The following is a 26,855-nucleotide window of genomic DNA, read 5'->3' as shown; positions in this document are numbered from 1 at the left end:
TATAATGCTTTGTATAACAAATTCATCTTCTAACCGGCTAACCTAATATAACCAGATATATTTGTGTCTTATTTGTAATGACCTCTAAACTTTATTTTTTCTTCTTCCTTTTTTTTTTTTTTTTTTTTTTAACAGTGTTTTATTGTAACTGTCTATCTCACACATCTCCTCTCCTCATAGTTGTAGCTGCTGTGAGCATGAGGTGATGCGATTTGACAGGCAGTGCACACTGCTGGGTACTGTAGTGGCCTGTGTATATGTACTATGTATTTATGTAAGTATCTATTCCTAGTGTATAAACGACTGTCTTTTTCAATATCTCTAGATCCTTTCAGTCTGTACTGATGAACCTCCAGTTACTATGGGAGTTGGTTCTACTTGGGGAACCTTTGGTTGTTATGGCTCCTTCTCCAACCATTTCCTCTGAGATTGTACTGGCATTAACTGGGTAACTGCTTGTCCTTTCTTTTTGGAACTACAATGTTGTGTGTAGCATGGAAACCATAGTCTATTGCTTATATAGGAAACTTTGGCTGGGAAACCACACTAATAAGACATTGGTTTGGTTGTACAGTAGATGGCTTGTGATACTTTTTTGTAGATTTCTATAAAGTAGATCTAGGGGTAGCCTCTCATATGTTGGGATTCTGACCCACCTTCTAACATTCTTTAATTGAGAAAGAGGAACAGCTTTTACCAACAGAATATACTGTATAGGCTTAGGCTACATACACACTGCCAAGCTCACTTCCACGGACCATTAAGAATTACTAAAAAAAATACTGGTTAAAGCGGAGGTTCACCTGAAAATCAACTTTTTGTCACTAGATCCAGCATACTGCTGACATCTGCAGTATGCTGGATTTTTTATTTTTTTTGTACTTATCGTTGTAGCCGTATCTCTTCTCCGGCTCCGAGCGGGGAATCCGTCGGGAAATAGGCGTTCCTAAATCAAGCTCAGTTGATTGACGGGCTTGATAAGCGCGTCACGCCATCCGGAAATAGCCGACGTGATTCTCCGCTGCTTACGGCGCCTGCGCCTGCCGTGTACAGCTGACTGCGCAGGCGCCGTAAATTGCAGAGAGTCACGTCGGCTATTTCCGGATGGTGTGCCGCGGTATCCAAGCAACTGTGCTTTTTTTTAGGAACGCCTATACCCGGAAGGATACGCCGCTCGTAGCCGGAGAAGAAATACGGCTAAAATGCTAAGTACAAAAAATATAAAAAATAATCCAACATACTGCAGATGTCAGCAGTATGCTGGATCTAGTGACAGAAATTTGATTTTTGGGTGAACCACCGCTTTAAGCTCACTAATTATTACGTACTGATTCTTAATCTATAGTTAGATACTTGATCCAGTATTCTTCCTTTTATACTGACATTTGAAAACCCCAAAAATTGTTTAGAGTTTGAGTTTAAGGTTTAATCCAGTATAATAAAACTTTTGATAGGTAAAGCTGAACTTTAGCTTTACTTTAGTCTTACTGGAGGACATCCAACAACTTCTAGCTGGCCATAAATGGATCAAAATAGACATCTGTCAATTGGAAATATTGGAATTGTATTCTCAAACAGTAACTGCAGCTGCTGATCAGCGTATTCTAAAAGTGAGACTCTGTGCACTCCCACTGCTTGCATCAGGTTTGAGGAACGTTATGAGGAGTACTGAGGCTGAGGGTGCTGTTCATGGCTTTCTGAAAACATGACCGCACCCTGCTAGCCCCTTCCACCAGCCAAGATATGTTTGCATTGCATAGATATGCAAAAAAACAGTGATGACATCATTGAGACTAATATAACGTATGTAATGAAAATGGAAAGGTTATTTTTTTTGTTTTGTTTTTTAAATGTCATAAGCATGCTGATAGAGAAACCAGGGGAGGCAAAATATAAACAGATTAACCACTTAAGACCCAGGCCTTTATGCAGGTAAAGGATCTGGCCAGTTTTTGCGATTCGGCACTGCGTCGCTTTAACTGACAATTGTGCGGTCGTGCGATGTGGCTCCCAAACAAAATTGGCGTCCTTTTTTTCCCACAAATAGAGCTTTCTTTTGATGGTATTTGCTCACCTCTGCGGTTTTTATTCTTTGGGCTATAAATAAAAATAAAGCGACAATTTTGTAAAAAAATCAATATGTTTTACTATAATAAATATCCCCCAAAAAGATATAAAAAAGCATCATTGATCGTGTTTCCCTATATTGGGGAACACACGATCAATGAAGCTGCCACTGTAAAGAACGGGAAGCTGTGTTACACACAGCTCTCCCCGTTCTTCAGCTCGGGGGACCCACAGCTGGACACTTAGAGGACGTACAGGTACGTGCTTGTGCCCAGCCGTGCCATTCTGCCGATGTATATCTGCAGGAGGTGGTCCTTAAGTGGTTAAACTTTACCCTTGAGTTTACCCTGTAAAACAAATACAAGAATAAGCACAGGGGACATTACTTACCTTCAGTGTGATGTGTCCCTTGTTCTTCTGCCTTCAGGTTCATGTAGTACAGCTTCTGTGTATGGAGGAGCTGGGCAGAAGGGGTGGTCATAGTCGGGCACTTATGATGAGTGCCTGTGGCAGTTCCTCAATTCCATTAATGCTTGATATACTGAAAGATTATGGCGGTGAGTGGGGACCCGGGGCAGCATTGAAGGAGGAAAATTACTACTGAACCAGAAGACAGAAGCACAGGGGACACATCCTACTAAAGGCATCTCTCAGTTGTGCTCATTTCCTTTTTATTTATTTTTTTAGGCTTTAAATGGTATATTTCTTAGAGCTTGCACAGTTAGGGGGCACTTATAGACTGGTTCTCTTGCCTCCTATATGCACTGTATATACTGTTTACACTGCACTGTACACCTTTTTTTCTGTGTTGGCAAAGCTCACACTTTTGCTACATTGTTTTCTGCCTAGTCTTTTACCATCCAAGTAATCTTAGTCTTTATTTTAGTTATTCGATCCTATCTGTTTCCAGAAGTGGCATACAAGTTACTGTAATGTTGTATAACATATGTAAGTGACAGCATGGGGATCAAAAGGCAACATTAGGATATGCTTTAGCGATAGCAATGCACATAATAAGCTAAAGCCACTAGTAATGGCAGATAATGAAAGGGTGGCAACATTTATGAACTGCACAAGGTTGAAGGTGTGTACTGTAATTTTTATTCCACCCTAGGAGGAATTGTTAAGTGAACAAGTCACTGATTATCAGGATAGAACAGTGTATGCTTCACATACAGAGGGTAGCATGATAGAACACAACAGCTTACATTCAACCCTTTACTATTCACAGCCATTTTCTTATAAAATATGCCTATTGGATAAATTATTTTGGTAATATGTTACTTTTTATAATGCTATTTAGTTTCATTAAACACTATTTACAACTAAACTAGGCACTATATTATGTTTTTAGTCTGGGGTAAAGAGATGTATTGTTTGTTATATCCTTGCGCTCCATTTGTACACCTGTAGGAATTAAAAAAAAGAAAAGAGAACTCTGTGGCCAGTAGTCGGGGAGGGCGCACACAGAGTATGGCTTCCATTGATTCCCTATGATCTCAAAGCAGGACAGACACACGCATATTTTTGGTGTCTTGTTTATATTGGCTTATTTGTATATTTACCACCTTTCCATCTTTAGTTGCTTTTTAATTATTATTAGGATATTTATAGTACAGATCATGATGTTGGTGTGTAACTTAAGCAAAATGATCTAATATATTTGCTCTGTCAGGTTTTATTGTTGCTGTTTGTCTCCAAACTAGGGAGATTCTATTTCTCCATTTGTCCTACTCACAAATTCTTCCCATTAATTTGAGTCACCAGGACACAAATAAGAGGGGAAATCTTTCAATAGTGATGCTTTAGAAATACATTTTTTTTTTACTTCCTGTTGTGTCTATTGGACAGGAAGTGATAGGAAAATACCCCTATGAGACACAGATGGCAAAAAAACAATCTGACAGGGTTTAAAGCCATTGCTGCTGTATCCAGGCTTTACAGTTAAATATGCTGAAATACAAATCGGTTATGCTTTTGTGTTTTCTAGATGCATTTCGCCTCTGAAGTTTTGTTCAGACTTCCGTCCATATTTCACTATCCATGACAGTGAATTCAAAGAATATACAACAAGGACACAGGCTCCGTGAGTAAATATTGGCATGGGGCAAATTGAGGATAGTTATGCTACTGAAATGGCTCCTTCAAAAGCATTGACAACACATTCAACCAAGCGTTTGTGGACTTGGTGAGCTTCTGTAACGTGGTGCCGAAAGTAATTGTAGGGTGACCACATGGTCCTCAAAAATACCTTTATGGCTCACTGTGGAGTGAAGTTGCAATGCTGAAAGATATATCCAGCTTTTAGAGCAGTATATTCTCCCATCCAGAAAATTTATTTTTCAGGGAATGCCCAGAAGACCCAGGACTGTTGAGCAGTTCCTATATCGGGCAAAAATGGAACAAAATTCCTCTCCCAAAACTCTAGAAACTGGTCTCAGTTCACAGACCTTTACAGGGTGTTCTTAAAAGAAGAGGGGATGCTACACCTTGGTAATCGTGGCCTTGTCACAACTTTTTTCAGACATGTTGCTGCCATCAATTTCCAAATTGCCTTAAAGAGGAGCTCAAGTCATTTCTATGTTTATTAAAAGTCAAAAGCTACAAAAAGTGTAGCTACTGACTTTTAATAAACACACACTCACCTGTCCCAGAATACAGCGATGTGCTCACCCGAGCAATCGCTTCTCTCCCTCTTCTGTCTCCAGTGATGGCATTTCAACTTTGGGCACCTGGATGTGGGAGCTTGCGGCTACACAGCCGGGTACGCAATGCGCACGCGAGATCATGCTGTGTGTTCTAAATGGTCCGGCAGTCATCAGGGACCTGGGACCTGTGACGTGTCCCAGATGACTGCAGGGAGGGAGGAGGAGAGGAGAACTTCCACTCGTATCGCCTAGGCGGTCCCTTTTGGATGGAGCTCTGCTTTAAAGTGGTTATACACCCTCTCATATACCCAGTGAAGTGACTGACCTCAGGTGATGCACAGAGATGAAACAAATCATCCTACAAAGGTTTTCCTTGTTTATCTGCAGTCCTGTTCCCTATACCCCTTCAAAAGGGCAGAATCCTGTTAAAATCTTTCTCCCGTTAGTATCACAGAGGTGGGGGGGGGGGCAGAGAGCTGTAGTTACATTGTGTGAGAGCTGATTGGAGGAAAGGCACACACCCCCTTCCACACAGCAAGTGGGAACGAAGGAAGGATACAGAGCTGTGTTCTGAATAGACCAACTCCATGTTGAGCTCCCTCCCAGTCACAAATTACCTAACTTTTTGGGGAAAATTCTCAGAAGTGAGACATGCTGATAACGGAGGAACGAAACACCAGAGAGAATTGACGGAGCTTTGGAGAGAGATAAGTAAACACTACATATAAATGTGCTTTTTTCAGATTTCATGACAGAGGTTTACAACCACTTTAATCATTCTTAAAATGGTAAATTTTTCTCAGTTTAAACATTTGATGTCTTCTATTTTTCTATTGTGACTAAAATAACGGTTTATGAGATTTGCAAAGGATTGCATTCTGTTTTTATGTCGTTTTTAGTGACCCATCTTTTTTTGAAGTTGTAGCATCCTTTTCCTGTTATTTTTGGCATTAAAGTTTCTGTTAGTTAAAGCTGTGATTGAACGCTTATGCCGCGTACAGACGATCGGACATTTTGACAACAAAACCGTGGATACATTTCCTGACGGATGTTGGCTCAAACTTGTCTTGCATATACATGGTCACACAAATGTTGTCAGAAATTCAGAACGTCAAGAACGCGGTCACCTACAACACGTACGACGGCACTATAAAAAGGAAGTTCAATACAAGTCGTGTTAGTAGAAGTTTGGTGAGAGACAATTCGCCCTTTTTCAGACTCATGCTTCTCAGTCCGTTACAGCGTGACGAATGTGCTTTCTCCATTACGAATGCTAGTTTTACCAGACCAAGCGATTCCGTCTCGCACTTGATTCAGAGCATGCGTGGAATTTTGTACGTCGGAATTGTCCACACACAATCGGAATTTCCGAGAACGGATTTTGTTGTCGGAAAATTTGAGAATCAACTCTCAAATTTTTGTTGTCGGAAATTCCGACAACAAATGTCTGATGAGGTCTACACACGGTTAGAATTTTCAACCAAAAGCTCCCATCGAACATTTGTTGTTGGAAATTCTGAGCGTGTGTACGCGGCATTACTTTGTACTTTTTTTTTTTTTTTTTTCTTTATATGCCATTTGTTTGCTGCCATGGAGTTAGTCAGGAAAACCGAAATTTATTATCAAATACTTACCAAATTTTTTCTTTCCTGATTAATTCCATGGCAGGATAGAATCCCTCCCAGTTAAAGTAGGCTAGTTAAGGAACATTTGGATCAGACTCAAGGGCAGGGGAAGGCCAGGGAAGAGACTACCCATTCGTATGCTGCCATGGAGCTAGTCGGGGGGGTCTTTTTTATTTTTTTGGGGGTTTGCGTAAATACTGAACACCAACACCAACCATCTGAGCATTTTATACTACTTCTTGTTTAGTGAAAATAATGTACAGACATGTTTTGCTGCTTTTTCATTTTTTTTTTATTTTTTTTTATATAGACCTAGCCTTCTCCTAGGAGTCACCAATCCTTTTTTCATAAAAACTTTGCAGCATTGGCCACACATTCTACGAGTAGGAGAACCCAGGATATCTGGTAAGGGACAGAATAGATTTTGCATGGTTTAATTTGACTTTTGTTGCCAAAAAAAATTAAACCTATCAGTCAATTTGCACGTGAATCAGCAGATGGTGTACTATTTTTTTTTTTTTTTTTTTTATCTGCAGGGGATCTGCCAAAGCAAGTAAAACTGAAGAAGCTAACAAAACTAAAGACGCTGGATACTAAAACCGGTGAGACTTTTGGTGTTGAATACAGAGGCAAATTAAATGGGTCTGGACTGCACACATAAATGCGGGTCTATGCTTGGACACAAATGTTAACCCAAACAAATTGGCAGACTTGATGGACTCCTAGGGGTTTTTTTTTTTTTTTTTTTGTAAAATCTTTATTTGTGAAAGACAAGGCATTACATCTCAATGAGCAGTGCCATTGGCATAAGAAGAAAATGTTGCACGAGTCATATATATCAAAGTATAAAACATGAACAACATACTGTATTTATTGGCGTATAACACTCACTTTTTTACCCAGAAAATAGAGGGGAAACTGGGCCTGCGTGTTATATGCAGGGGGCTGTGTAAAGTTTTTTTCCTGAATCTTCCCTCTTAAAGTTAGGGTGCGTGTTATACGTCTGTGCGTGTTATACGCCGATAAATACGGTAATTAGAATAGGTAGTAGAATTAGAATTGTGAAAGGCTTTTCAATCATGTAACAGGGCGGTGGTGGGGCACCCTCCCTTACAGGGAGTGGGGGGAACTGCAACCACCCTGTTTTCTACATTTACATGTCCCCTGAAGAGGAGTTGTAATGTAGGAGTGGACTAGTCCGCTTTCCAAACAACAAGTGGTTATGGTGTGTTAAGAAGATTAAGGGCTGGGTCTCCTGGGTGGAGTGCAAGGGGAGGGGGGCAACTATAGGCCTCCAACTGACCTCACCCTACACACCGCCCTTACCAGGGCCACCCTAAGGCAGAGTGCTTGCTCCATGGTGGCAAAACGGGTGGGCTGGGCTGTCTCATGGTAACAAACGCTCTAGCTTGCCTGTCCAGCTGGCACATCTATTTACTACTTGATGTGTAAACAAATGAACAACCATTGGTCAGGGGACCGGGTAAGAAGAGATAAAAGTAAGAAAAAGTATAGGGAACAAGAAAAGGAAGACGGTTGCATAACTGTAACATACCTGGAATCTTGCGTCCAACGCCACCTCTCACGCTCTGCCTCTGATGCCAAAGCAAAATATGTAACTGAAAGATTTTTTATTTTTTTTTGCCCCCCCAACAGGCGGCTAAATTAGGTCTCTATTCTCACTTGTGGAGTCTGAGGGCATCGCTTAAGGGATGGCTATGCCAGTTCCAGTAGGGCCACGTCCAAGCTAGAGGACACTTGTCCTGGGTCGCAGACATATGCTATCCAAGCTGACCAAGTGCCGGAGAAGCGGTCCTGGGCACCTCTGCAGCTGGCGATCCAGTCTTTCGCTTCCCTAACCTAGTCTGCCTTTGCTGTTTTCCTTCTGAAAATGCAATTTGCTGGCTGGGTCAGCATGATAGCCAGGCAACTAGCACTTTTAGAAGGAAAGGTTAGAAATGGCAGTCACAACTAACCACAAAATACAGTACAAGAGTCGGCTGTAGGAAAGAAAGAGAGTGGTAGAAAAAAAAATCTGTTCATCCAGTCAGCCATCCCCTCTATATTATGGTTCAAATGCCCAGCCAGAAAAATGCATTGTTGTTCCTTTACATGTTTTTTTTTTTTTTAAATCTACTTTAGGAATGTATACCTCCTACAAGCCATTTCTTCATAAAGACAAAACACTGATCAAACAGTTGCTAAAGGTAATACTGTGGCAAGAATGGTGAATATTCAATATTTGTGTAACCCTATACATCTACATCCTTTACATTTAGTTAGTTTAGCCTTGGAAAGTGCTAACCTTCATATATTGTTATCTGTCATCCAACAAAACACTAGTTGTTGTTTTTGCTTTTTCTTTCGAAACATTTATTGAAAACTTTTACAAATAATAAGAACCGCCATTAGCGGAACAAGTAAAGAAAACATTAACAAATACCGTATTTTTCGCACACCATAAGATGCACCTGACCATAAGACGCACCTAGGTTTTGGAGGAGGAAACCAAGAAAAAAAATATTCTGACCCATACAGAAGCCTGGCAATTTTTTTTTACATTAGCCAGTGGACCGTACGTTAGCCAGTGGTATTCCTATAATACATAAGGATACACCAGTGTTTATGTGAGTATGATCTGATGAGCGAGTAATTGGATGTTATAAGGCCATACAGTGTAAATCTATAGCAGGATGTCTCCCATGTTCCTATGGATATATAGCACAGTATGCACACACCAATGTCATAATACAAGCAAAGATATTGAAATGGTAAGAAAAGGTGAGAAACAGTGAGTGTAGTTAGCTGTGTCTCGTTCCATCTGTCTAAGCACCTAACATGATACATACCACATGTTTCCAACACACACGCCGCTTCTCCATCTCAGTTGGCCCTGCCTCCCTCTGGCTCGCAGCAGCCCAGGAGGAAGGCGTTCCCAGAAAACATCATGGGGATGGCCGCGATTGGTGACGGCGTTGCCACATGTTGGGTTAGCGGCGCCGTGATTGGAGGCGAAGCGGCATTGCCTTGGGCGGGGCTGGCTTCTGGTTAGCTGGAGTTAAGAGAGGGCGGCCCAAGTAGGTGGTGTGCCCCGTGTGTGTGGACGGAGCAAGCGGCGGTGGCGACTCCTGCTCAATATTTGCTCCATAAGACGCAGAGGCACTTCCCCCATTTTTAGGGGGGGGAAAGTGCGTCTTATGCAGCCAAAAATACGGTACATGAGATATTGAAACCCACAATGTAAATTCCAAAACAGTGAAAGTAACGGCAATCTAAATAGGGGCCAGTACCTTATTACCCGATAAATCTAGCAGATGAGTACATACCCAATAAAGACTACCCCAAAATCAAAAAAACGGAAGAAAAAAAAAAACTAAACATGTGGGGTGGTAGTATAGAAACGCTTGGGAAACCAAACGTACAATAGAAGGAAAGTGAGAAAAAAGCTAAAAGAAAAAGCACAAAGCAGAAAAGAGTGGTCCGAGCCAGGGTCAAGGGGGATAGAATAGTCTCTAAAACCAAAGAGATGTGCCAAGTTAACCTCCTGCCGACCAACGACGGTGGCAGAATGGCCCCCCTGCGCGAATCGCCTTAGCTGTATGGCAGGCGCTTTAAGAGGTATAGGGGGTGCGCCCGCCGCGCACTGAGGAGCCATTGCACATGTCGGCTGGGCACCCGCGATCGCTCCTGACAGAGTCAGAACAGGGTGTGTGTGTGTGTGCGCACACCCCCCCCCCCCCCCGTTCTGGCAGGGGAGAGGAGACAGAATGTGTGAAACAACTGAAAATATATTTCATATTCTAGGTTCTTCAAAGTAGCCACCTTTTGCAGCAGACACATCTCTAGAACTGTTAAGAGGAGACTGTGTGAATCAGGCCTTCATGGTAGAATATCTGCTAGGAAACCACTGCTAAAGAAAGGCAACAAGCAGAAGAGACTTGTTTGGGATAAAGAACACAAGGAATGGACATTAGACCAGTGGAAATCTGTGCTTTGGTCTGATGAGTCCAAACTTGCGATCTTTGGTTCCAACCCCTGTGTCTTTGTGCGACGCAGAAAAGGTGAACGGATGGACTCCACATGCCTGGTTCCCACCGTGAAGCATGGAGGAGGAGGTGTGATGGTGTGGGGGTGCTTTGCTGGTGACACTGTTGGGGATTTATTCAAAATTGAAGGCATACTGAACCAGCATGGCTACCACAGCATCTTGCAGCGGCATGCTATTCCATCCATCAGGACAATGACCCCACACACACCTCCAGGCTGTGTAAGGGCTATTTGACCAAGAAGGAGAGTGATGGGGTGCTGCGCCAGGTAACTACCTCTTGAAGCTCATCAAGAGAATGCCAAGAGTGTGCAAAGCAGTAATCAAAGCAAAAGGTGGCTACTTTGAAGAACCTAGAATATGAAATATATTTTCAGTTGTTTCACACTTTTTTGTTATGTATAATTCCACATGTGTTAATTCATAGTTTTGATGCCTTCAGTGTGAATCTACAATTTTCATAGTCATGAAAATAAAGAAAACTCTTTGAATGAGAAGGTGTGTCCAAACTTTTGGGCTGTACTGTATATCTATCCCTTATTTTATAGACGCTATAACTTTTGCGCCAACCAATCAATATACGCTTTTTGCCAATTGTTTTTTTTTTCTTAACAAAAATATGTAGAATAATGTATATTGTAGGTCTTTTTTTTGTTTATATCGCAAAAAATAAAAACCGCAGAGGTGATCAAATACCATCAAAAGAAAGCTCTATTTGTGGGGAAAAAAATGACATCAATTTTGTTTGAGTACAGCGTAATCCAGATGACTTTTTTCCTAGTCTGTGCCAGGGACACTGTAGGTTGTTTCCAAGATTTGGCAAGAGTACTTTCCCCCTTCATCTTCCAGGACAGCTACTTGAGAGATGATTGGCTCCGCCCTTCTACAGGAAACACAAACCAGACACAATTTAAAAGGCCCCTCCCTCTCCTCTGACGCTCAGTTGTTTTGCGTTTCCAGATTTCCAGGATATGCACCAAAAATGTTTGTTATTTTGGTCAGGTCTGATAGCTGTGATTAGTGGACCCACTTTTTATTAATACCCAGACTGGTTGTGGCTGTGTCTGCGGTGTTCTCTGCATTGTTTTCTAAAAAGGCCCCCCCCCCCTTTTCCTTGTGGGTTACTTTTTTCTTTTGGTTTTCTTTTTCATTGGCAATGTCCACTGTCCGGATCCGTCATCTTGCCAGGGTGTTGGGAGGTTACAGAGGGAGCGCTCTTCTCATGGTCTTCTCTGCTTTGGGTGTATCAATATGGTGTCTGATGACGCACTTCCGGTGATGTGGCAAGATGGCACCGGAAGTGACGTGACACACTCCCGGGGCGCTGATTCCTTATGAGGATAAGCCCAGTATGGGCAGAGGAGCTGGGGATTTGCTGCTTAGAGGAGCAGTTCTGCCAAACACAGGGCAGACTGCCTTAGCAGCATGGCGGTGGGCAAGTGCTTTAACCAAGCTGTTGCAAGTCCTTACAATATATACAGAGGACCTCCCCTTAGGCTCCATTCACACCTAGGCGTATATACGCCTGAAGCGCGACGCCGCAGCAGCCCCTAATACGCTGGAGGGGTGATTTTACATTGTCGGCTATGGAGATGGTTCACATCTCCACGCCGAACGCCGAAACGCCTGAAGCTCAAAACAAGTCCTGGACCCTTTTTTTCGGGTGGCTTCGGCGTTCGGGCATAGCCGACAATGCTAAAATCACCCCTCCAGCAAAAAACAACGCGTTTTGTCGCCGCAAATCGCGGGACAAAACGCCTATTTTATGTTGCCGCAATACGAGGCATATCGCCTACGCAAAGGTGTGACTGCAGCCTTGCTCTACGAATCAGTGCAAAATGCTGTTCCAATTGTTTGCTTTTTATTTGGAATTGAGCCATTCGTATGATTCATGTATTCCCTCACTTCGCTTAGTTAAGACAGGTGACGCCATTATATCCTTGTTTTAGTTTTCCACTCTCCCATGTTACCTGCTTGCTTATTGCAAAGTGAATAGGCAACATTGTACTTGAAGCAACCAGGCCATGGTTATGTTCATGTAGGCTATTTTTATCTTTTGCTATTGAGGGATTTAAAAGCCAACTGTAGATTTTTATTTGTTTTCCTTTTCTTTAATTGCCTCTATCCATATGATTGCTGCCCTCTAGGTCTTATACTTGCCCTTTAGCCTTGATCCATCAATCTGCAGTGTATTATATTCCCCTGAAAATGGATACTTCTAACTAGAGTTGTCCCGATTCCACTTTTTGAGCCCTTTCACACTGGAAACGCCTATAGCGGAGCGCTAAAATAGCGGTAAAACACCACTTTTTTACCGCGTTTTCAATTTATTTCAATGGAGGGAGGTGTTTTTGGAGTGTTTTTTTCAGCGCTCAAAAGCTGCTCCAAAGATGCTGCTTGCAGGACTTTTCTCAATGCTCCTCCAGCGCAACGCCTCAGTGTGAAAGGATCCATTGAGATGCATGGGGAGTATATCGCTATTTTTACAGCAAAAATGCGGCAAAAATGCCGCAATAACGCACCAGTGTGAAAGGGCTCTTTTAAGACTGAGTACAAGTACCGATACTTTTTTTAATGTCATGTGACAGATTTGCTTCCAAATTGTGTTTTTTTTTTTTTTTTTTTTTTCAAATATGTATCATTTTTTTATTATGCATTTTTTATTCCATAAAATGAAACCTTACAATAAATGACAAAAGCAGCTCCCCCCCCTGTTGTCACACCAGCTCAGGGCCGCTCAGGTGGTGTAACTGGTCGGCGGACTACATGCCAACGCACCCTCCCCCATATCATAGAGAGGAGACAGAGGACTGGGCAGCAATCGTTGCAGCAGGTGCGTGCAGCCGCTGAGCCGCGTCACATCATCAGTGTGACAGGCTGAGCTGAGTCTCGCCTCGCTGGCGGCTGGCTCAGTATGGGGGAGGTGAGCGGAGGAACAAGAAGAGGGACAGACATACACGCGGCAGCGCTGGACGTGTCAGCTAAAACAAATAAAAAATCCTCAACGCCTCTGATGCCTGTGTCCGTGTATAATCCTCAGACGGCAGCCATCCAGTGTTCAAAAGCCGCGTCTCCTCCTCCTCCTCGTCCGTGATAGGGGAACTCAGTTTCCCAGCAGTGAGTTAGTGTTCCGCCTATCGCAGACATCCTCTCATCCTCGTCCATGGGATGAGGATGAGAGGGTGTCCGTGATAGGCAGAACACTGACTGACTCACTTGCTGGGAGTGTTCCCCTATCAGAGGAGGAGGCGTGGCTTTTATACACTGGATGGCTGTCGTCTGAGCATTATACACGGACACAGGCATTACACGCTGCCTCTCTCTCTCCCAGGTATCGGATCAGGCATCGGGAGGATTTGCGCGAGTACAAGTACTCGCGCAAATGCTCTGTATCCGTCCCGATACTAGTATCGGGACAACCCTACTTCTAACTGTGCATGCATACTGCAGCACCATTCACTTCTATGGGAAAGCTATATTCCGAGCAATTGCTTGAGGCTACCATGAGTTTTGTATTCTCAAAGGAATAAATGGGGCTGCGGTGCACATGCACAGTAAGAAGCTCCATTTTTGGAAGAAAGGCTGAGCAGGGCCACATAGTGAACAGCTTTGGAGCCATGATACAACACCGAGGCACTCCGCACTACTGAGAGAGAATCTGTAAAAAAGTATAAATTTATTACAACATACAAACACCCTGTATGGACATAGTTTCCCAATAATGCAGTTAGAGGACTGGACCTACGGTACAAAGATTAATTTAATACTGTATCAAGGTAATGGTTTTTGTTTTGTTTTTAAATATGTTGCAATAAAAAATTTTACTGACTCGCACTCTCTCTCTCTCTCTCATTGTGTGCCCACAAAGTCCGCAAATTTTTTTGACTTGGTTAATCCTTGAATATATATTTCTTTATCGTACATCACGGGACACAGAGCGGCATAGTCATTACTATATGGGTTATAGAGTCTACCTTCAGGTGATGGACACTGGCAATCTCAGACAGGAAGTCCCCTCCCTATATAACCCCCTCCCATAGTGGGAGTACCTCCGTTTTTTCGCCAGTGTCTTAGGTGTTTGGTCACGAGATAGCTTTGCCTCCACGTACTTGGGACCTAGGCAGGCTAACCGGATCTGTCCAAGGTGCCTCAGAGCCAAAGTGGAAAGTACCCAGGCCCCAAGTCGTGGAGTTTTTGCCTATAATGCCTCTCCTTGGAGGGCTGGACCCTGGGCCCAGGGCTTTGAGCTTTTTAAAGTCCAAAAGTACCTGCTGCCAGGGTGCTGTATAGGTCCAGGGCAGAGGTGTTCCTTCCTGGACCCCAGTACCTGAAGGTCTAGTACGCTACCCACGGAGATGGGGGAAGATTGGACCACTTGCTATGCAGTTGTCCTGCGGCATGGAGCAGGTAAGGGGGGCATGCGGGACTTGGTTCGACGGCAGGTGCCCCAGGGGATGATATTGGGGGGTTTAGCCTGGATATGCTCTGCATTGGCAAAACTTTCCGCTATGTCTGCTTAAAGACAGGATGGTCATACTTTTACCCTCAGTTGCTGGTCCCCCTGATTGTGTTGTGTTTTTTCTGCTGCTGCAACTCTGCATGGTGGGGATAGGAGCTCAAGCCTACCCCATGACAATAGGACTCTGCGGGGCCTAAATTGTCTTACCTGGCCAGGGTTTCAACCGCTCCCATGCTGAAAGGCAGGTGTCCCTCATTCCAGGCTGGATGGAGTCCACCAGTGCCTGACACAGCTTTCTCCCCCCCCCCCCCCGTCGGGTACGCGCGCGTGCACGTGGTTATGCGCGGCGTGCGGGGGGGGCGGGGAGCGTCAGTCAGCGTCAGGAGGAAGGGGGCGTCCCCTCCTCACTGTTATCTTCAGCTCAGAAGCACGCTGAAGGACGGACACAGAGCGGTGGCGCTCCGAGGATACACATGACACCCGGTGGCGTAAGAGAGAACTGCGGGTCTGGAGCTTGCTCCCCAATGACCTTATAGTATAAAGCCAAGTCTCTTGCGGCAGCTGGCAGCTGGCAAGCACAGTCCGTGGGAGCAGTACTGTCTAAAAAAAAAAAAAAAAAGCGCAACTGCCTTCCCAGAACTTAGGGGCATTAGGTAGTACCTATTTACCCTAACCATATTATTTACTCCTTGCTGCAACAGTTGGTTGTTGTTTGTGGAGTGCCTCGGTGTTGTATCATGGCTCCCAAAGGCTCAGGAACTAAAGGTACAAAATGCTAATGCTAAATGCTAAAAAGCAGAAGGGTTCCCCCTCTGATTCTGAGGATTTTAGTCAGGCTATGCCAGTTCTACCCTCACCTAAAAAAACAGAGGAAGTCGCCTGGATGAGCCATTGGGTATGTTTGGTTAGTTGGCTGGCCCTAACCATCCCAACCCTCTGTTTGTCACAGAGGATATGCTAGCTACCACTCTGAGTGGGCTAGAACAAAGATTGACAACTTTAATTGCAAATTCTTTTTCAGGCAGGAAGCGGACTAGATCCCCATCGCCTAAACTCGTATGCTCGGAAGCTGAGATTCTCTCTCCTGAGGAATACGAATCTCAGGAGGATCAAATGGAACAGAACCTAGAAGGTTCAGAGATTGAGGAATCCACCATAGAAGAACCGTTCTCAGCCTCCCAAGCGGAGAGTCTGTGGATCCAGTCCTTAACAGACATGGTCCGTTCAGCATTTAAGCTGCCTTTACCAGGGCCTCAGATCCCTGCGGTGTCTTCTTTGGGCTCCTTAAAGGCGCCACTAAGTAATGCTCTTTTGGAGGATCTGATCTTTCAGGATTGGGTACGGCCTGACAGAATATTCCTGCCTCCAAAGAGGTTTTCTGTCCTCTACCCTATGGAAGAGAAATTTTCAAAGAAATGGGCGCTCCCGGCTGTGGACGCAGCCATCTCCTGTGTGAATAAATCCTTGTCTTGCCCGGTAGAGAACCTACAAATGTTCAAAGACCCGGTCGATAAACGGTTAGAAACTCTTTTGAAGGCTTCCTTTACTACGGCAGGAGCAGTTGTGCAGCCGGCTGTAGCTGCTATTGGTGTTTGTCAAGCGTTAAAGGACCAGACAAAGCAGATGTTGAAGGACATTCCGGCTCAGCAGGCACGAGAATTAGCCGACCTCCCCAGAGCCCTGTGTTTTGCGGTGGATGCTATAAAGGATTCCATCCAGCAGGCTTCCCGTTTGTCACTATTTTTGGTGCATATGCAAAGGCTCTTGTGGCTAAAGAACTGGTCGGCCGAGACTCCATGTAAAAAACTCTTAGCGGGCTTCCCCTTTCACGGAGGAAGACTTTTTGGAGAGGATCTGGATAAATACATACAGACAATATCTAGTGGCAAGAGTACTCTTTTGCAGGTCAAAAAGAGATCACGGGGTCCCAAGTTTAAGCGGCAGCTGTCTCCAGCCCCAGGACCCTCGGCCTCCAGGCAGTATCGACGGCCTCCTGCACGATCAAACTTTGGTAATAAGTCGCAAGGACAGGCCTCAGGTGGCAAGAGACCATGGTCTCGCAAGCCAGCAAACCCAGCTCCCAAATCAGCTTTATGAAGGGGCGCCTCCACTCAATCGGGTGGGGGGAAGGCTTCGATTCTTCGCAGAAGTTTGGGAAGCCAATGTCCCCGACAAGTGGGTCCTTTCCTCGGTGGCCGCGGGCTACAAAATAGAATTTTTGGGGTTTCCCCTTCCTCATTTTCAGGAGTCAAGGGTACCAAACGATCCGGTAAAGAAAGCTTCTCTGCACAATTGAAATGCTTGTGCTCTCTATGATGCATCATTTGTTATATTCCCCAAGTTATTACTCTGTATTGATGCTTCTTTAAAGAGTTGATTTACTCTTTTTGTACTGTCTATTTCTATCAATAAAAAATATATTAAACAAAAAAGAAAAGAAAGCTTCTCTGCTGGCAGCTTTGGATCGCCTTTGCTGGTGGTTAATCTCTCAGAATCTACTGAAGGGAAAGTCTTTCAGCCCCGTCAGCTGGAAAATAGTGACCACGGATGCCAGCCTAAAGGGCTGGGGAGCGGTCTTAGACGGGCAGACTCAGCAGGGGACTTGGGCAGAGTCGGAGAAGCTTCTGCCCATCAATGTCTTAGAGATCAGAGCTGCTCGGTTAACCTTGAAGGCATGGACACCCAGATTACAAGGGTCTCCGGTGAGAGTGCAGTCCGACAATGCCACAGCGGTGGCATATATAAATCACCAAGGGGGCACGAGGAGTCGTGCCGCCCAAAAGGAGGTGAACTTAATTTTTCTGTGGGCAGAGGCACATGTGCCATGCATCTCGGCAATTTTTATTCCCGGAGTGGACAACTTGCAGGCGGACTTCTTAAGTCGGCAACAGTTAGTCCCAGGGGAATGGTCTCTCCATCCCCAGGTCTTTCAAGAGATTTGCCAGAGGTGGGGATTTCCGGAGGTAGACATCATGGCATCGAGGTTCAACAAGAAACTGAACAGGTTCATGTCCCGGACAAGGGATCCGTTGGCCTGTGGAACCAATGCGTTGGTTTGTCCTTGGCATCAGTTCAGTCTACTATATGCCTTTCCCCCATTACAATTGCTGCCCCGCCTGCTGCGCAGGATCAGGGTAGAGAACAGACCAGTTATTCTGGTAGCCCCAGCGTGGCCCCAGAGGTCATGGTACTAGCTGATCGTGAGAATGTCAGTGGGGGGGAGCCCTGGACCCTTCCGCTTCGTCCAGACCTACTCTCACAAGGCCCGATCCTCCACCCTGCCTTACTGCATCTAAATTTAACGGCTTAGAGGCTGAATTCCTGATCCTCAGGGGTAGAGGCCTGTCTCGCCAGGTAATTGCTACTCTGATTAAGGCTAGAAATCTTGTGTTATCTGCCCTGCAAAAGCAGCCCTTTGAGCCTTTGGCTGAAGTTCCGTTGGTATTACTAACTAGAAAGTTAGTATTTTTGGTCGCCATGGCCTCTCTAGAAGAGTATCAGAGCTGGTGGCCTTGTCTTGTAGAGAACCATACCTCTTTCTGCAAAAAGACAGGGTGGTTCTCCGTCCTCACCCGTCTTTTCTGCCTAAGGTGGTATCCAGTTTTCACTTAAACCAGGATTTGATCCTACCATCTTTCTTTCCAAGACCCACTTCTAGAAAGGAAGGGTTGCTGCATACCTTGGATATTGTCAGGGCCATGAAGGCCTACCTTAAGGCTACAGAAAAGATTCGAAAGACGGATATGTTGTTCATCCTGCCGGATGGGCCCAAGAAGGGTCAGGCGGCAGCAAAAGCTACCATCGCTAGATGGATTAAACAATTAATTAGTCAGGCCTACGGCTTGAAGGGGTTACCCCCTCCTTTGTCAATAAAGGCCCATTCTACCAGGGCCATAGGCGCCTCCTGGGCAGCACACCACCAGATCTCCATGGCTCAGGTTTGCAGGGCGGCGACCTGGTCGTCAGTCCACACATTCACAAAGTTTTACCAGTTGGACGTTCGAAGGAGTGCCGATGCAGCCTTTGGGCAGGCGGTACTGCAAGCTGCGATTTGAGATCCTCGGTATCTGGGGCACCCTTGATTTAAAAAAAAATTTGATTTAATTTGGATTTAAATTTATTTCCTGAATTAAGTCTTTTTTGGTTGAGATGTCTCCCTCTCCTCATTAAAGCATTGCTTTCGGACATTCCGTACAGTAATGACTATGCCGCTCTGTGTCCCGTGATGTACGATAAAGAAAAAGGGATTTTTATATACAGCTTGCCTGTAAAATCCTTATCTTGAAGTACATCACGGGACACAGAGCTCCCGCCCCTCTTATGGGGAAGATTTTGGGATGCATACTGCTTGCTACAAAACCTGAGGTATTCCCACTATGGGAGGGGACTTCCTGTCTGAGATTGCCAGTGTCCATCACCTGAAGGTAGACTCTATAACCCGTATAGTAATGACTATGCCGCTCTGTGTCCCGTGATGTACTTCAAGAAAATAATTTTACAGGTAAGATGTATATAAAAATCCCTTTTTTGGATGTTGGCATGGTGAGGGTCTTCCCTACAAAATAAAAAGGCCGTTGATGTTTTATTTTGCTGTTCCAAAGCGGATGGTGTAAAGTAGTAAATGTGGGTTGAATTCTGCATGTCAACCTAACCTTAACTTTGTTGCTTTCAGTACAGTGATGCCATATTACTGCCCAATAATCAAGCAGGTAACATAAGAAACAGGAAAGTTCAACCAAGATATAGAGGTGGGGGGACTACTTAAAGACATTGTACACTTTCAAATGTTTTTGTTTTTTTAACTGTGTACTAGTGTAGTTATATTTCCTGTGCTGTTTGTTTGCCTTACCTTCTAAGGATGGGCTCACATGTTGTAGCTGTAGTTTGTAGTGCCATGCTAATCGATTCCCCTATGCCCATAAATTCATTCACCTAGCTTGTCCCTATTTGCGAAAGGGGCAAGAAAACTTCCTATTCCGGGTCACGCAGAGTCTAGAGCAGGGGTGTCAAACTGGCGGCCCTCCAGCTGTTCCGAAACTACAAGTCCCATCATGCCTCTGCCTGTGAGAGACATGCTTGTAACCTATAGCCTTGCAATGCCTCATGGGACTTGTAGTTTTGCAACAGCTGGAGGGCCGCCAGTTTGACACCCCTGGTCTAGAGCATGCGTTGCCATCTGCTCTGTATGGCATCACAAACATGGGAGTGCTGAGTTTATAAAAACATTGAAAACAAATAGATATGTGGGGTTGACAGAACAAGAGGTCCAATATAAATACCAGTGGGCCATCGTCAAATACCCTTCATTCCTTTGTTTCTTCTAAGTTAATAAAAAAACATCTAGCTGCAGCAGTGAACTCAGTGTAAGCCCTGGTTCACACTGAGCTACGGGAATGAAGCCGTGCGAGTTGAGCTGAACTCACACAATTTCACTCCTGCATGTCGGTCCCGATTTCGGCAGCGATTTCACAGACATCTATGAGGGTTTCTGCACAGATGTCAATGGAAATTGCACTCTGAAATTGCAAAAAGTAGTACAAAAACGATTTTTGAAATCAACTGTAGCATTGCACCGATTCGGACGGTGCCATTGCTGGCAATTGCAGCCAATTTTCCATACCAAAACGCACCAATGTGAACCAGGGCTTAATGCTGTGCCTGTTTGAGTCTGTGTTAGATATCATTACTGTGAAGCTCTCACCTGGACCAGCACTAGATTGAGAGACCACTGGATTGTGGGATATCTAGTTTCTTCAGAGGAAAATGTAGTTCTCACACTACAGACAGGGGTCATTGATAACTTTTGCAGCACCATACGGCACGCCTCATGTTTGAACACAAACATAAACTTCAGACACCAGAATGTGAAGATTTACTCTACTATAGCCTGTGTGTATAAGGATACTAGCATGCAAGTTTACATTGTCTGATGTTTCTTCGACAGGGTCTTCAGAAGAGGCTCCCATCTTCTACGCTGAGTTTATTGCTTCAAAAACATCTGTTTGAGCTTACACAAAGCTTTATGCTTCCACTGGTGAGGCACTCGGCTTTTGTTTGGTATTCAATTTTTTTTATTTTTTTTACATCATATGTTTTTTTTTAGATCATGATATTTTCACTTTTTCTTTTAGGAGAGGTACATTGGTAGTCTGATGCCACATCACAGTTCTATAACCCCTTGGAAGGTAAGAAGTTTTTATACAATAACATATTTTTATACATAAACATTTATCATATTTAAAAAAAATCCTGTGAATCAAAAACATGCTCTTTAAATATTACAGCAGATGTTTTAATTTTTGCCTGTTTAATAGTTGAACTATATAATATATAAAATTTTGAGCTATAATATATAAAAGCTATTTTGACAGCAATATTGTTTTTAAACAAAAATAAAATAAATATTTTAAAGAGGTTGTAAACCTCGCTGTGGAAGTTGTACCTATAGGTAAGCCTAGAATAAGGTTTACCTATAGGTACTGTAAATATCTCCTAAACATGCCCTGTTTAGGAGAGATCTACTGTGTTTTACACCGATGATGTAATCAGCTCAGGCGCTGTGAGGAAACGCCCCCCCCCCCCATGCAGTTTCTTCACGAGCAAGTGCCGTGACTGGCTGTTCCCATGCATGGGAGTGACGCCCCGCGGCTCTGGACAGTCACAGAGCCGGAGTCTGTGGCCCCGGAAGGAAGAGGGGTGAACATGAATGTGGCCTGCAGCAGGGATGGAGCGATGCATATTAGCACATTATGCTTTTAATTTGCAGGGGCGAAGGAAGTAAAACCAATCAGGGTTAACTTCCTCTTTAAGCTTTGTCTAAAGGCCTAGACAGATGTTCATGTGATCTCTACTGAAGGAGAGGATCAAAGTTATGCTCAGATTATTTTTCCTCTCAGAATGGATCTTGTCTAGTCTTATACATGCACCCCAACATGTAATATTTTATTTAAAGGAGAAGTATAGTCAAAGCTATTTTGGCTATACTTCTCCTGTAGGTCACAGAAGCACAGTTCGTACTTCACTCCGGTGACGAGCTAAAACCTAAAGCGTCCCTCAGCTGATCTAGGCTTGGGAAAGTCAGGATCCACCCAGATGCCTGGACTGGCAACCTCTCAGTTTGCTGCCCTCTCGACTCCCAGTGAGCACTAGAGGGGCAGAGTGTCGGTGGCTGACTGTTACCGGCTCTCTGCTCAGTGAAGAGTGAGTACTAAGCGATCAGCGGTCTTTGATCACTCAGTTTTCAGTCTTGGACGCGGCGGGGGACAGATGCAGCATCGGATTTATGCCGCATCCACCTAGGTGAGTATAATTTTTCTTCTAAAAACCAAACCTTTCTTTTAAGAATTCATTATAAATAATTCCATAACTTCTTTTTATGCATTATTCAGTTTGTGCATATATTTTCAATTCTGAAAAGTAATGAAAATGCTAGTTGCCTGACAGTTATGCTGAACCTTTAGCTTCAGTTGTCTGAGTTGCACCTGGAACATATACAGAGATTAGGAGCCCTTATCTACATGTTTGTTCTGGGCTAGTGATCTGAAGTATTGAAGCTAGAGTGTCAGTCTGACAACCAAGCAGCTAGAATCTGCAGAAAGAAAAGTCTGCTATGGGTTCAAAGTTTCTCTTAGGATAGGTTTAGTTTAATGTAACCTATAAAAATGGTTATTGCTGACAGCAATTTTTATATTATTTGTGTTTCCAAGCTCAAAGGCTGCATCATTTAACACATGGTTAATCTAAATGTACAGAATCCACCCCAGGTGAGACCTTTCCAGCAAGAGGAGCTCATGAAGATGCTGGAACACACAGGACCTCAGTTTAGCTCTACAATAAAAGGGGATTGGATGGGGCTGTACAGGTAAACGAGCTGTGTTTGTTTTTGTTTTTTTTGTTTTTTTTTTATCAAAGTCTAAACGGACAGCTAAATGCACATAAAAAACCTACAAGAGAGCTGTTTTACTGGCCATAGGATTTGTATTTCTGGCCAACAAGTCCTGAGATTCAGTCACATAGCACAGCCAGAGACTGTTACTGTTAGGGCATACAGTACCTGCTTTATTCAATGGTTTTGCACAGAGCAAACCCGATCCTCTTGTTTTGGGTCCCCCAATGGCAGTCCTGATTCCCCCCCCCCCCTGCTCAATGCCCTCAATAGCAAGTCTCTTGTCCATTCACACCCAGAACTTGGCTCTGGCCCTTCCCCCGCTCTGTCTTCATTGGCTCAATTGCTGCGAATGACAGCAGTGGCTTAAGGTGTTTGTAACCTTTAGAAAAGTGTCACTGCAAGCCCATCTCTTTTATGCAGCCATAAGGCACAGTGTAAGTGTTTGCTGAAAACGAAGCCTGTAAATACCTTTTTTACATGCCTTGATTTTCAACAAACACTTACACTGTGCATTATGGCTGCATAAAAGAGAGGGTCTGGCAGTGACATTTTGTTACAGTTTACATTCCCACTAATAGCGGCAGGGGAAGGTGGTGGTGGTGGTGGTGGGGGGGGGGTGTCCCTCAAAGACTCACACACAGGAGCTGACAGGCAGAGGGGGGTCACCAAGTGGTAGGTCACATAAAATAATGGAGCAGAGTCAGCGCAAGCTGAAGTGCGCAGAAGTTGCCAACTGTCTGCAGTCAATAGCTACAGACCTCCAAACTTTGGCTTTCGGATTAGCACATGGAATGGGTTTCTATGGCCAAGCGGCTGCATCCAAGCCTTGCATCACTAAGCACAATGCAAAGCGACTGATACAGTGGTGTAAAGCAGCCCTCAAAATTTCCACTCGCCTACTAGCATTTGGCGAGTGGATTTAAGCTGGGGGCGAGTGATGACAGGGCTGCATGACCAATCTCCCTCCAATCTGTGCCTACACTTAGAGTCCCGATGAGATTGGTGGCCGAAGAGGAAAGGTGCATGCTCGGGAAAAGTAGTCTGGTGAGCCGCGCACAGGCAGAGCAGTACACAGGTGCTCTCCTTTACAATTCTCATTAAGCATTGGGGCCTAACAGTATGACCTCTCTGAGCCTGCCCCCCCTCCCCCGACCAATGTAGCTGGAGAGCAGAAAGTAATGAGTGAGGTGGAGGATTGCAAAAATTACCACTCCGGTGCAGCGCTCACTGAAAGTTGCCCTGACATGAGAGCGGCAGCCTTCTAGTTTGTGCAGTTTTCTTCTCCTTGTGCTCTATGTAAGTGTCCAACAGTTTAGCCTGAGCACTGTGAACAGACTGGTCTCAATGTGCGCTGTGCTATGGTGTCAATGGCTCTGCAGTTGTGTGGATCTCAGCGCTGGATTATACTCCCTCCCACTGTGCTGCAGCTCCTCTCATCTCTGCCAGCCTGAATAAAAAGGGGGGAGTGGGGACATGCAAGCGTGGAGCCGCACACACAGGCTCCTGATGATGAGATGAATGGGAGAGAGAGAGAGGATGGATGGGAGTTGCAGAGGAGACAGCAAGAGAATGGGAAAGAGACCCAGCTCTAGTGCCCTGTCCCTCTGGTCTGCCCCCAGTGCCCTGTCCCTCTGGTCTGCCCCCAGTGCCCTGTCCCTCTGGTCTGCCCCCAGTGCCCTGTCCCTCTGGTCTGCCCCCAGTGCCCGGTCCTATTTTGTTAAAGTTGTTGGTAATATTTAATTTTGTAACTTGATTCTGCATAAAACATTGTCATTCCATGAGATAATCTACGAGGGCGTGTTTACGGGTGCAATAAGGCGGAGGGCAGTGTATGAATTAGGTGGGGCAACTGGTGGCGAGTAACTCTTGAGGCCTGGCTAGTAGCTCAGGACTTGAAATTTTGAGCCCTGGTGTAAAGTATGCCGCCACTGGACTCTAGAGCAGTGAAGATGTGTTCTCTGGAGTGACGAATCACGCTTCTCTGTCTGGAAATCCGATGGACGTGTCTGGGTTTGGTGGTTGCCAGGAGAACAGTACTTGCCTGACTGCATTGTGCAAAGTGTAAAGTTTGTTGGATGGGGGATTTTTTTTTTCAGGGGTTGGGCTTGGCCCCTTAGTTCCAGTGAAGGAAACTCTCAAGGCTTCTGGAAGAATGGTCAAACATTCCCATAAACACACTCCTAAACCTTGTGGACGGCCTTCCGAGAGGTGTTGAGGCTGTTATAACTGTAAAGGGTGGGCCAACTCAATATTGAACCCTTTGAGTGTCCCAATACTTTTGGCAATATAGTGTATTATGTTAATTTAGGAAAGAATCCAGGCCTCTTTTAAAACAATCTACTAAATGTGAATGTTTTGGGGGGTTTTTTTTCGCCATCAAGCATCTTTTGCAAATTTGCAAGGCTTCTACATATTCTTCTGTTCTTTCTAAATTCTACCAGGCGAATGTTTGAGGTCTTACCAGTCCACTTCAGGCAATGGATTATTCAGGCAGTTCTTTGAGCTATGGGCAGTACCTAGTTTTCTGTTGATTTTTTTGAAGTCTGTTTGTCTTTATGCTGCACATCCCTCTTTTGGGTTGCTATTGAACATGCTGACAGTCAAAAAATTCCTGTTTCAATGAACAAGAATAAAAATAGGCTTTTTGTACTCACCATAACATACTTTTCTTGGAATCCATTGAGGGACGCAGGTTTTATGCTTTCGGTACAACTTTGCCAAAAAAACTGAAGCGTGATGTTTGTGGGTGGGGCTATCCTGTGCTCGCCAATGCTCCTCCTCCTTTTTTTTTTTTTTTTGCAATTGTCCATTTCTCCTGTAGGTGGCAGTTTAACTTGTGAGTCTAAGAATTTTTGTGTCCCTCAATGGACTCAAGCGAAAAAGATTTTATGAGAACAAAGATCCAATTGTTTCTTCAGAAAAATATATTGCAAAGGTAATAGGTGTTTTGAGGGTCCCCACTGGGTATATTCACCCTCTATGTCCTGTTGACCCTTGTCTCCAAGACAGGAGGTGATGGGAAATCTAGTAGTTGTCAGAGCAAGATGTGAAGGTGTTTTTTTTCTAAGGGTACACCTTCTGTGGTGTAAACTGTCCATTCTTTGCAGAGTTCTCTCTGTTCCAGCTGTGTCTCTGGGAGAGAAAGTCGATGGATATCTCCCTAATGGGTTGCAGACAGCAAATAGTCTATCCAATTATCTAAAAAAGATTTGAAGAATGTACTATGCAGGGAAACATTTTAGATATATGCTTTATATTGTCTCACTCAGTTCAGTCAGTCAGTCAGTTCAGTCAGTGTCAGCGGTGGAGTAGGGCGCTTCGGACCTTCCGCATACGAGCCTGCTTCCACCCAGACCTGGCAGTCAGAGGCTAGGCAGCTGCTAGGCTAGACGCTCCTTGAAACAGCTCCCTGGAACCAGGAAACAGCACCTCGCTCTCCACAAGGACTCCTCTTTACCTCCGCAGGTAAGACCCTGTCTCTCAGGGCCCGACATCCTGGGGATCCACGGACGGCCGTCCTTATCAGGGCAGCCGTCACTCTGACCCCACACTGCGGCTCTCTATACAATCTCTCGCCGGCATCATCGCCCGCACGGCCACCCGCTCTTGTGGTGATCCCAAGTCACCCCCCCTGGGTGTATTTCCGGCGTTTTCGGGTGCTTTTTCACCCCCGCGCCAGCCTGCTCCTTCTCGCGGCCGCCGCACCTTAGGAAAGTCCGCGGCTTCAGCCGCGGCCTACCGGCGCGCCGTTCATTTCTCTCTTTATTAACTTCCTAAGTATAGATTGCTCTAGTTTTTCAACCCCCACACCCCCAGAGGCCCCCTGTTCAGCAACTTCATCGGTAAATATTATTTTTACCAAGCTGACAGCCCCCCCCCAGCCCGGGTCCTGTACTTTGCCTGGCGGCCAGTATTTTGGTTTACCCCAGCAGCAGTGACACCCAGCATCCCCCCCCCCTTTTTTTCCCCTCCTTAGCCGTCTGTCTTTTGATCCAGGGTTTTGAGCCGATCGCCTTCAGGGATCAGGAAGGAATTTTTTTCCCTGCCGCAGCACATTGGCCAGCTTGCCAAGGGTTTTTTTGCTTTCCTCTGGACCAAAAAACCTAAACTCCCCTTGAGCTAG

General features: G+C 44.8%; 1 protein-coding gene across 4 annotated transcripts in view; it reads left to right on the top strand.

Moving 5' to 3' along the window:
• Positions 1-26,855, top strand: part of DENND6B (DENN domain containing 6B) — a 76,793-nt gene that overhangs the window by 40,714 nt on the left and 9,224 nt on the right. For 3 of the 4 annotated variants that reach the window (XM_040343194.1, XM_040343193.1, XM_040343196.1), the window contains 8 exons: positions 326-448; positions 4,058-4,153; positions 6,651-6,745; positions 6,877-6,942; positions 8,483-8,547; positions 20,789-20,878; positions 20,976-21,029; positions 22,596-22,705. In XM_040343194.1, coding sequence (XP_040199128.1) covers positions 326-448; positions 4,058-4,153; positions 6,651-6,745; positions 6,877-6,942; positions 8,483-8,547; positions 20,789-20,878; positions 20,976-21,029; positions 22,596-22,705 — 699 coding nt within the window. Of the gene's footprint in view, positions 1-325; positions 449-4,057; positions 4,154-6,650; positions 6,746-6,876; positions 6,943-8,482; positions 8,548-20,788; positions 20,879-20,975; positions 21,030-22,550; positions 22,706-26,855 lie in introns of those variants that run through there. The other variant, XM_040343197.1, reaches the window with a different exon arrangement.

The sequence above is a fragment of the Rana temporaria genome, chromosome 3 (genome assembly GCF_905171775.1).
Source record: "Rana temporaria chromosome 3, aRanTem1.1, whole genome shotgun sequence".
Lineage (NCBI taxonomy): Eukaryota > Metazoa > Chordata > Amphibia > Anura > Ranidae > Rana > Rana temporaria.
The sequence above is the reverse complement of the archived record's forward strand: the minus strand, read 5'-3'. Positions and strand labels throughout refer to the sequence as shown.